Raw genomic sequence first — 12,097 nt, 5'->3', positions numbered from 1 at the left:
TACAAGGATGTATGGGGATGGTGTATCTTAGTATGGGTGGTCTGGATAATGAGAAAGGCAAAAGTAAAGAACATAGTGAGTAAACAGGTGGACTACAGTGTTATGCTGGTGGTTAAGCAGGGTGGTTTAGCACTGGAATAAATTGCCTAGAGAGGTTGTAGAATCTCCATCATTGGAGATTTTTATGAGCAGGTTAGACAAACACCTGTCAGGGATGGTTTAGATAATACTTAGTCCTGCTATGAGTGCAGGGGACTGGACTAGATGACCTCTCGAGGTCCCTTCCTGTTCTATGATTCTACGAAACAGGATTTTGTGTATATTCTTAGTAAGTAAACAGGACTGCCCCACAGAAATACCTGACTTGTACAATCAATTACTCCTCCTAATGCAAACAACCCATCATGGCCCCAAATATTGGCTAACCACTCAGGCTGAGGGGCAACAAAATATTGCGTATGGTCCAAACTTATATCCTTCCTGCGTGTAGGAAGTGGCTCTTTTGTTAAGTTAGAACACAAAACTAAAAGTTAAACCTCAACCTAAGTATTCTCCCCAAGCTTGGAGTTCTTAGGGTTTCCCCTGCAGGATGCCTTGGTTTTAGCTCTTAAGCCTGGTCTAGACATAGATTTTGTACCAGTATAACTATTTTGGTGAGGGGTGTGCTTTTTTTATTTTACTGAAATATTTACACTAATAGACCCCCTAATGTTGATGAGGTTATAGCTATATAAAAATATCTTATTCCATTGACAGGGAGGTGGACTGGATGATTTACCAGCTCTTTTCCTTTGCTAACTTCTGTCATTTTAAGGAAACTGAAAAGTAGGACTGGCCCCAGGGCAATGAAAGGATTTTTCACTTTAACCTAGAACCTTGTTCTAAACTTCCCCAGAACATCTGACCTGGCATTAGCAAGTAACCAAACGCAGAGAGTAAAACATTTACTATAACAGCAGTGGGTACATATACTTTGCTGTGAGTTAAAAGATTACCAAACTAATGAGACTCTTTGGCTCATCTTCATAAAAACGAGTTGGGATTTCCAATACAACTTCAGCCTCAAACATATACATTTAAAGAAAAATATCAAAAATTAAATCCCCATTTGAAACATATTTCCGCCACTTCAAATATAGTTCCAGTTTGTCATTCTCACCATAAGAAGTCTGTCTCCAACTTGCAACCTTCCATCTTTTTGTGCTGCTCCTCCATCAATAATCTTAGTAACATAAATGCTGTTGTCTCCAGCAATGTGTTGGTTTCCCACCCCTCCTGCAATACTGAAGCCCAGACCTGGAAAAGAAAGGGGAGGAATACTCGTTAACAATATCAAACATACTATTAAAGAATGCAAGGGTAATATATATTTCCATTAACCTGTTGGAAAGTGATTATAATATTTACTAATAGCAAATAGTATACAAGGAAACTTGTGGGGTATGTGCATCTTTACATTGCACTGCCAATATTTCCTTGGAGACCAGTCACAGATGTAGGTTAAGAACATACTGCCATATTGAATCAAGACCAATAGCATGGACCAACATTCACATCGCACTCCCCATCAGTATCTGTCCCAACCTGGAGAGGCTAATGAACCAACCACCAGACCAAATTTGGTGATGAATCCTGTCCACATGCCTCCTGAGGCATGTTGTGGTGCATTCGCTAAGAAGACCACCAGTGGTCCATCTAAACCAGTATCTTGTCTCTGACAGTGGCCAGTGCCAGCAAGTGCAACAAACCCTATCCTAGGCATGGGATAAACTGCCATCAGGGAAAGTGTTTTTCCTGACCATAAGTACAGTTTGGATTATGCTGTGAATCATGGGGGTTTATCTCTTCAAAACTGTTGTGTTTCTTGTTGCGCGCACGCGCACACACGCACACACACAGAAATAAAACTCTCAATATTCTTGTTGTCCCTATAAACAGCTTAATGCCAGGGATGGGGAGAGAGAAGGAGAGATCCCTTGTAGAATGGACAAGTTGTTCAATTACCACACTGAAAAGCACAGAATAGTTTAGGTAGGGACAGATGGAGAATGCAGTCATTTGGATTTAATTCTGCTTTGCATAATTATTAGCACTCAGCTATTATGGGTTATGGGTGCATGAAAGATTAGACTGATATACCTTGATGTACATGTAACTTCTGTTTAGTAACCTGTAAAATTCCTAGATGAAGAATCACACAAAAGATCTCAAAGCTCTGGAGTGATGTCAATAGTGTATTGTAATATGATTAGGAAATATACCTATCTCATAGAGCTCGAAGGGACCCCAAAAGGTCATTGAGTCTAGCCCTCTGCCTTCACTAGCAGGACCAAGTACTGATTGTTGCCCCAAATCCCTAAGTGGCCTCCTCAAGGACTGAACTCCCAGCCCTGGGTTTAGCAGGCCAATGTTCAAACCACTGAGCTATCCCTCTCCCCAAACGATAATGCAAACTACAGAAAAATACATAGAACAGGAAGGGAAAATAAACAGACTTCAGAATCTACAGGCTTGACCCTTTACCTATATTCTCCCTACTATTACCGCTACACACACACACATATCACTACTCTCATTAGTACTAAAATTTTATCTCCCATTTTGCGAAAGTTTATGGCAATATCTGTCTATGGTGTCTTATTGTCATAAAAATCTATTATAGGCTCCCCCAAACAATTCATAACAATTGTTTGTTTTTTCTTAGAGTCATATGTCTAATGAGAACTTCCAGCTGAACAAGTCAGTCGTTACTGACACTGATACTGTAAGATGAGATTTGGAGACAACCCAAGTGTAAGTATTGCTGCAACAAAGAAAATAAATGCTATTATCTCTGATTTTTATATCACTAATTTTATTTTCAAAATGTATTGTATTCATTGGTTATAGAAACAAACATTTTAGTGATGCCTGGAACTTCATCTGGAGAGATGCAGTAGAAAAAGATTTGCTCCCTGTAACTTGGCAGTTTATGATTTTCACCAGCTTTATTGCTTGTGCAATAAAACTCACTGATGTTACAGTTAATACCAAAAGGCTTTGTCATCTACATGACGGCAGAGATGAAGTTTTATAATGAATTAAATCTGTTGACAATGAAATTACGGGTTTCCTCTCATAGTATCTTTAGAGAAATGTGCTGTCAGATAATGGAATAGGCTAATTAATGGAAAATGATAAATTACAAAGAGAAACCTCTGGAATAATATCTGAAATCCAATGAACTTTAAATGATTTAATTATGACAGTTGTTAATAATACATGTAACATTAATTTAGAATGGTGGGACAATTAAAATAAAGTTTTATCTAATTTCTGAATACTCTTTGTATTTATGTGTTACTGTTAAGACAACAATGAGAACAATTCTGGAAAAAAAATACATGATTTGCTTAGTCCTCAATCATTTCTTTATCACCCGGGAGACACAATGAAGGGGGACAAAAGGATGTCATAGAATCATAGAATATCAGGGTTGGAAGGGACCTCAAGAAGTCATCTAGTTCAACCCCCTGCTCAAAGCAGGACCATTTCCCAACTAAATGTCCTCTTTAAGAAAACTTCAACGGCAAAAACTCCAGGACTTTGCCCCAAAACAGCTACACTTAGGCTACTGCCTCCTTTTATGACTTATTTAGTACACACTGGGTGAAAAAAATCCAACACCTGGTGACAAAAGGATCTGGGACTAAAACCCAGGTCTGTACAGCCAGGGACAGCTGATGTTCCCACAGTGCCATGGGGAGCACTGTGGCAAGAAGGCACAGCTGACATACCATCCAAGAGACCCAGAGTGACAGTACCCTGCAACCCTTTGATTGGCCAAGCACCCTATTTAACCCTGGAGGGTGCCCCAAGAAGTTGTCTGGGCAACCACGCACACTTTGGGCCTGCTGCAACTCCAGACCTCACCTCATCTCTGATCCTAGCCTGACTCTGACCTCCTGACTCCAGCCTGATACTACCTCTAATCTTGAGTCTCCGACTCCAGCCTGGCTGTGACCCTGACTCTTGTTTCCTGATTCCAGTGGTACTACCTGTGATCTCTGGTCTTGGACCCCAGCCTGATTTGACTCTGGCTCTAATGATTCCTCCAACCCCTGCTTGCATGTGACCCATAGTCCAGCTGTGACCACTAGGTCAGACTGCCTATGCCCTGGCCTGTTACAGGTATACATTTTTATGACAATGTAATAAAATTTTCTAAAATATTATTCCAGAATGAGGATGGCAGGCAGAGTGATCAAGTTGATAGGACAGCAGACTGGGAGTTAGGAGACCTGGGTTCTATTCTCAATCCTGCCACTGAGGTCTTCTGTATGACCTTGGGAACCTTTGTTTTCTCTCTTCACCCCTTGGTGATCCTAAACTGTAAGCTTATCAAAGCAAGGTCCATCTCCATGTGTCTGTACCACGCCTAGCAGAGAGGGGCCTTTAGGCACTACCATAACACAAATGAAATGACTGTCTTCTCTGTTTTGAGTTGTTTGTTTTTTTGGTCAGAAGCCTGAGAGAAAGCTGATGAAAAAACCCCGTTGTCCATCTGTATTGTAGATGTGATGTTTGTACTGTGGAACAAGGTTATTTTCCTATTCTTAAGGTAGCTGTGTAAGAAGTATTAGAATTCACAGTTACTTCTTTATTATTTAGACATAATTTGTAAATTGAAAAAAAATACCCCTCAAAAACTTTTCTTCCATCTTTTTTGCACAAAGTGAAATTAGTGAACATGATCCTGATCCTGCGACTGCATCCACGAGGAGGCCCACTGACTTTATTATGTCCCAGCATAGGAGCAGGACTTTGTACGTGACATTTTCAGTAGACACTTATCACCTACCTTCGCAGCAGATCAAATCCACTGAGTGTGTGATATTATATAGTATGTCCTTTGTTTTCCTCCGTTGTGGGCTGTAATATTTTGGTCTAATTTTAGTTGGTGGGTTTAGTGTGAGGATGCTGGATGGTGTTGGTGGCCTGCAGTGACCTATATGATGTAGGGGTCCCTCCTGGCCTTACTCTATTACTCCAAGGGCATGTCTTCACTACCCGCCAGGATCGGCGGGTAGAAATCGATCTCTCGGGGATCGATTTATCGCGTCTCATCTAGACGTGATAAATTGATCCCCGAATCGACATGCATACTCCACCTCGTCAGGAGGAGTAAGTGGCGTCGATGGGGCAGCTGCAGCGGTCGATTTGCCGCCGTCCTCACAGCGGGGTAAGTCGAATAGGATACTTCGACTTCAGCTACGCGAATAGCATAGCTGAAGTTTGTGTATCTTACATCGACCCCCCCCCCAGTGTAGACCAGCCCTATGATTGAGAGACTAATCCTGTGCAGGTTCTTACTGAATCACTCATCCCCCAAATCCACAGGAGCCGAGGAAGCGCAGCATACTGCCGGATCAGTAAGTTGTCACCAATACGTTTACAAGGTGTTGCGGGAATGTATGCACCTACCATTCATTTTCAAAGGCAGAGTTGCATAACCTATGAAACCAGTGCAAAGCTGCCTATAAGACTGCGCAGTCCAATGGACAATACATTACTATGTACTATACTAAGGCTGCCTTTGGGACACACAAAGCCAAGAGCCAGCCTTGAGGATGAATGACTATGGAAGAGCAGAAAGAGAGACAAGAAGTAACAACCATCCAAAAGAAAATACAGACAAGTAAGGAAAGAAAAGAAAGAAAATGGTACAAAATGACTAGACTACCCAGTATAGGTCACCTGTGATATACTGGTCTAAATTAGATAATCTAATGACCTCTGCTGGCCTTAAAATATATTACTCGAGATATGGAAGAAGAGACAAAGGGGATGATAAAATGAAGAAAATACTGGCAACAACTTTTAGGTTTGTGAAGTGAATTTAATGTATTTCTGTTGCTTTATTTTATTATTTCCCCAGCAGACATTTTATATCTCAAAGTTTGGGAGATATAAGAACGGCCATACTGGGTCAGACCAAAGGTCCATCTAGCTCAGTATCCTATCTTCCGACAGTGGCCAATGCCAGGTGCCCCAGAGGGAATGAACAGAACAGGTAATCATCAAGTGATTGGGATGTTTAAGATAGTTTGACTACTGTAAAAATTCACATAAGTTTTTAATAAAGACAGTTGTTTTAAGTTACTGGAATATACTGAACAAGATTTTTAAAATACAATGGTTTCCACTGCTTTTATAACCTTTCAAAAAGACTTTAATTTAATTTTTTAGTTTAAAACATTGTATTTAAATGTAGACGCTCCCCCATCCCTCTCAACCTCAGAGGTGGGGAGACTTTTTGTGGAACAGGATGGGAAAGAAAATCCTTGGTCACTTCAAAGATTGCCTCCCCCTTGTTTCTCCCATCCTCGTGGGCATTTATTCTCTGCACAACTTGACAGGTGCCCATCACAATTACTCATTCAATAGGAGGTCCAGTTCCCTGATAAACTGCAGCTGGACTCAGAGTAGGAGAAGACATGTCCTAGAGAAGGTGGAGAATGGAATTGGGACTCCTAATGTCTGGCAAGGAGATAACTCACATGAGGGGAGGACAGTGGGGACCCAGTAATGTGCTAGAACCAGGTTAATGGTGCAGAAGGTGGCAAGCTAAAAGCAGCCCCCGACCCCTGGGTGATAGAGAGTTGTGGAGCTGAAGGCTCCATGTGGTATGGGTTATGGAAGGAAGGATGACCTGTGCCCGACAAGTTATTGTCAGATAATTCCCAGATGTGCAACTTAATAGAGTTGCAGCCTAGTGAAATCAAATTTCTAGTGTCCTGTCTTTCTTCCTGCAATGTCGGGGACAATGATTAATTTCAAGAAAGCCAAGGTAGCGACAATATTTGTATGAAAGCCAAGCAATTCAAAGTCAATGTTTATGCCATCACTTTTTTGATGGGGGGGGGAAGGGACAGTAGGGGTTGCACAGTGGCTTGGGGTTTAAAACCAATTGTGAACCAGACATAAAAGTTGGAACCAAACTGAGTTAGCAATAATGATCTGTAAAAGCAACTGTCAGAGAAAACAACAGCTGCAAGTCTGGGGAAAGATATACGGACAGAAGTGACAGGACAAAATGATATACAGAGATTGTGCAGCATGAGCAAGTGACAGCCTGTAAATTTGACATCACCCACATCTTTTTTTTTCTGTGGTCTAAATTGATAACCATGTAAATCAATTTCTGTCTAAAGGAAAACCTTCATGACAACCTTATAAGAGCTTGGCAGGCAATATCCTGGCAAATGTAAGTTTAATTGATAATATCACAAAAACTGTTTATGGAACTGAGATCATACAGCTAACCCTTTAACCTTGAACATTTCCAATTTGTAAATAATTCCAGTGTGCAGAGTAAATGCTGTCATTAAAAGCGACTAATAATTTTAATACATCTTCTAGTTTTAGTTAAGCCAGCATTTACATTTATTTTGTATTATGTGTTGCATGGATGCAATGTTTGGATACGTGTTTTAAGTCTGTCAGTGTATTAGCAAAAATACACAGTGTTTATACTTAGGATTCATTATAAATCTTGGGAACTCTGGGAACATTCGTATCGGTTGCTTAATGTTGCTTTATTAATTATAGACATTTTGAATGTGATAAATAGCTTGTCCCTATATAATACAGAAAATAAGGGTGGTGATAGGGTATCTAGGTCATTTGCTACCTCATGGGGGGAATATTGCATGCTGCTGTACCTCATCACAATGAACAGTGAATGCGGGGGGATGGGGAAGGGTGGGGGGTGGGGAGGAAATAAAGCCTAGCAAGAGTTTCAGAGTCATAGATGGAAACCTCTCTGGGTTGAAGCAATCAGGAGCAGCTACCTTAGTTAAGCTCAGAAATGCCACACCCATCAATGGGTGAGGAACTTGATGGGGCCAGCAGTGAAAGGGGGACAGCCCTAGTAGCAAGGGAGGGAGACAAAAGCAAGGGTAATTGGTAGCTCCTCCCTCTGGGAGTCTCTGGCACCATTGGTCAGCTGGGGGAGAGGGGTGCTGATTGGCCAGCATTCCCCAGCTGCCAGGATTTTAGCCCAGCACAGGGCTATGTGGAGTCTCTTTCGGCTCCATTCCAGAAGCCCACCCTCCCACCCAGACTAGGAACTTGGCCTGACAGATGCCGCAGATCTCGCCAATCATCTTTTTAGGGGGTCAAGAAGGAATTATTTTCTCCCATGGGCCAATTGGCAGAGGACCAGGGAGTTTTTTGCCTTCCTCGTAGCACCTTCAAGCCACAGTGGGTTGAGTAGGAACGTGCTTAGTACCTAACTAAGGTACTAGGGTGGAGTTGTTTATTTGGTGCAACTTGCGGCCTGTTTCCAGTGCGGTTAACAGAATAAAATCAATAGTCCCAGAGGCAAAAGACCTGGGATTTTGGTGTTGGGCCTTGGGCACATGTGATGGGGTGAAACCTTGTGGTCTTCATGGTCCGAGGTCAGATCTTGTGGCCCTTGCAAGCCGAAGTCCCCATCCTGCTGCACGCTCTGTCCCCTTCATGTGGGGTAGTGTGGGGTGGAAAAGGGGGACAGGGAAGGGGAGGGGAAGGTGCTAGGACTCAGAGAGAGCTGAGTCCTGGGGGGTCGGATGAGGAGAGTCTACCCCGCATTATGAGGAGAGTCTAGCCCCCGCACTGGAACAAATTAAATGACTGGTATAGGAGAGTATGGGTGATGGCTGGGTAGCGCCCTCCCTGTATGACAGTTTAATAAAAGTTGAGGCCTGCTACTTAATTCCAGGCATCTGTCTTCATATTTCCGCTGTGTCCACATAAACTAGAGCTGAGCGAACAACTGATTTTCCAGTTTGGTTGCAGCCATTTTGCGAATAGCTTAAAACAGTGATTTTCAACCTTTTTTCCTTTGTGGACCCCTAAAAAATTTCGAGTGGAGGCGCAGACCCCTTTGGAAATCTTAGGCATAGTCTGTGGACTCCCAGGGGTCCACGACCACAGGTTGAAAACCACTGGCTTAAACTATTCATGTCAAATTTGTGACTAGTTTTGGGTCAATTGAAGCTTCATTTTTCAGCAAATAAATCATTTGTTTGGAAAATAAAATTGCCCAGCTCTACCCAGAATCTCAAAATACAACTGAGCTACCCTCATGAAAAAGGGAAGAGTGTGATTTGCTGATAAGAAGCCTGGACAGTGAGTTCTGGAAACATAAGTGCTGCCCTGTTAATTTACCATTAAGGCCCCGAATCACATGCACAGCAGAGGGAACCTGTTAGTGTAGGGCGAAGACTGTCTTGGTAAGCAGTGCATTTCTTGTTCCTTCTCTTCCTCTGAGCTCATGTTTTTCTGATGTAACCGCCAAAGGCTGCCTCCCTGAAGAGAAAGACTGAGGAGAGTGGAGTGGAAAGAGGCAGAGCCTAATGTTACCAAATTGAGAGTGTTTCATTGGCTGTTATACTGCTTGATCTGCATAGGAGGAGGAGTTATGCCTCCATTTTGAATCTGTGAAACTGAACCAGACAGTGAAATAAACTAACATAATCAAAAAGTAACAAACATTCCAAGGTCAGGGTTCAATCAAGCTTAGGTTGTAGAGCCTAGTTTCCCTCAGGCATTCTCCCTCATCTGTCTCAAAAGCAGCCACCCTCATAGCCCTCCCCAGGAGGAGTGCAGAAGGGAAAAAGGAAACTGAGATGGAGTTAATCCCCTTTGGACCAGAGATGAGGTAATGCTCCTGTACCCAGTTCCCAAAGCATTGCTAAGAATATACTCAAGAGCTGTCCTCTGCAAAATCACTCTAAGCTTACAGAATTTAATCATTCTATATTCACTTGCTCTTTCTGAAAGGCATAGTTATATCAGTCATACATCAATTAAGTTGTCAATGCTAGTGTGATGTATTCTTCTAAGATGGGCTTCTAGTTCATCAAATTCCACTTAACTTAGGAAAGGAACACAGGTAAATTAACACAAGATAATTTGATTGATACCATTTGACTGATTAGATTTGACAGATAGCACAGTTATGGAAGCAACATAAATAACAAGAGCCACAGAGACATGGCTAATTTTAAACAGGGTGCTGCAGAAAAAGGATTCCTCAGTTACTATTCCCCTTGACCCTTTAGTTCCAGCACCAATGACCACCTCACTCCATGTTGTTGTGAAGAGAGAAATGCCATGCAGAAGACTGCTCATGGTAAAAGGCACATTAATGGTGGTGGGGTGGGGCTTGTTAGTCTTGCAATTACTATATTTCTTCTGTCTACATTATTGACATATAGGATGCTTTAACGGTTACCTCAACTATTTTGGCCTGGGGAGTTTGCTTATGAAAAAATGAATTGAATTACAAAATTAATTCAATTTTAAAAATAAATTAAAGCCAATGTGGGTGCTAGGGTCTTACAAAGAGCAGTTTAGAGACATTTTCTGCTCTATAGATATTTTCATTTTTCATCCACAGGAATCCATACACTAATCCTTGAGAAACTACTAACCTCAGCCAAAGTAAATGTCACTCTGTCTCCTCATGCTGGAGAAGTAAGTTTAAACTGCCCTTTGTTCGAGTGAGTTCTTATGAATCTCTTCCCATCCTGGCTCATTTGACATTTTATTCCAATAAAAATTCCATAAATATAATTCAGCTAAATTTTATATCCACTCAGAGGAAAGATCAAAGAACTGTTAAAAAATTCAGCTTAAGACATGCTACAGTTCACAACATGTTTCACCAGAGTTCACAAGAACTATCTGCATCTAGTACTATCAGCTAGTACACCAGCCTTCCCTCCACCATTTGAGAGGGCTCTTTGACAATTGGACAATATGGCGATAACCTGGGAAAGTATAACTGAAAAAACATCTAATTGATCCCATCATTATGTTTCTTTCTCAGGGTATTCTGTGAACTCAAAAGCATTAAGCATCTTCCTTAGTGTCTGACATTTATATGACATATGTAATATTCTTCAGTTATTTCTCAATTTCAGGCAGAGTAAGGCAGATGTACAATGCTTGTAGGTGAAAAGGCTGCCCTTTGAAATTACCATTATATAGAAAAAAATGATAGTTGAACAGTATAATAGTTGAAGATATTAGTCTACTAATGTCTTCAACTATTACACAGTTCTACATTTCCTTTGCTCTTGGCCATAGAATCTATTGAGATCAAGAGAGAGATTGCCCCTGCGTGTCTATGCCTTTCCCTGCTGTTGAACCAACACAGATGCTTGTCAGAGTTTAGACCCAGAAGCTTTGTGCTGGCCAGTATACACAGCAACACTAGTTGGAACCACTGGGTGTTGTAGACGCAGTGCACAAAGCACTTTGTAAAGGATTAACGGGGAGTGCTCCACAACCCAGATTCTTCTCCTTGAGGCCATCGGCCTGCGTCAAGCCTGAGTTGTCAGAGCTCCTTAATCCCACATTTTTATAGGTAAATTGAACACACTTCCTATGGAAATAATGAAGACTCTTATCATAACCATGGAACCCCATAATTCCGTTTTTGCAGAGCCATTTTTCAGAAGAGAGCCAGATTTTAGCTATAGTTCCTATCAGGTGAACAGTATAATATTTTCCACCTCAGACCTGCCTTTCATTTGTTGATCCAAAACATTCAACAATATAATCATTAATTAATGATGTAGGGTTCTGCAGGACTCCATCTTATCACTCCTCTTATTTAATGAGTACATGAGTGTACCTATTGGGCTTCAGGAAGTGCTAAAGGGCCCCCCCCCCCAGCCTAAGGGGAGGATCCATAGGGCCTGAAACTCAAGTGATTACGGGGGACAACTAATGTAAAAACAGGGATAGGAGTGCGGTCAAAGGGTCAAAAGAAGGGAACCTGACGGGGACAGTGGGTGGGGGTTTCCCAGGGAGGGGAGACCTGAAGACTGTGGAGTTACTGCTAGGGGGCAACACTCCAGGTACAACGCACCGGGGTCCAGGGAAGGACATGGGGGCCAGAGGATAGGTGGATCACCAGAGAACCCCGGACAGCACCCACTGCTCCTCAAAGGTGTCAAGGGAGCCAGTGGACGCCACCCAGAGGAACTCTGCCCGGATACATGAACGGACAGAGGATCGGAAACAGGCCCCACAGTCACAGGAACCTCCATCGGCCAACTTC

General features: G+C 42.1%; 1 protein-coding gene across 12 annotated transcripts in view; it reads right to left on the bottom strand.

Moving 5' to 3' along the window:
• The window catches only part of DLG2 (discs large MAGUK scaffold protein 2), a 1,462,668-nt gene that overhangs the window by 378,511 nt on the left and 1,072,060 nt on the right, over positions 1–12,097 (bottom strand). For all 12 annotated transcript variants that reach the window (XM_034759045.1, XM_034759046.1, XM_034759048.1 and 9 more), the window contains one exon: positions 1,160–1,296. In XM_034759045.1, coding sequence (XP_034614936.1) covers positions 1,160–1,296 — 137 coding nt within the window. The remainder of the gene's footprint in view (positions 1–1,159; positions 1,297–12,097) is intronic.

This window comes from Trachemys scripta, chromosome 1 (genome assembly GCF_013100865.1).
Source record: "Trachemys scripta elegans isolate TJP31775 chromosome 1, CAS_Tse_1.0, whole genome shotgun sequence".
Taxonomy (NCBI): domain Eukaryota; kingdom Metazoa; phylum Chordata; order Testudines; family Emydidae; genus Trachemys; species Trachemys scripta.
Note: the sequence above shows the minus strand (reverse complement) of the source record. Positions and strands in the feature narration are given on the sequence as shown.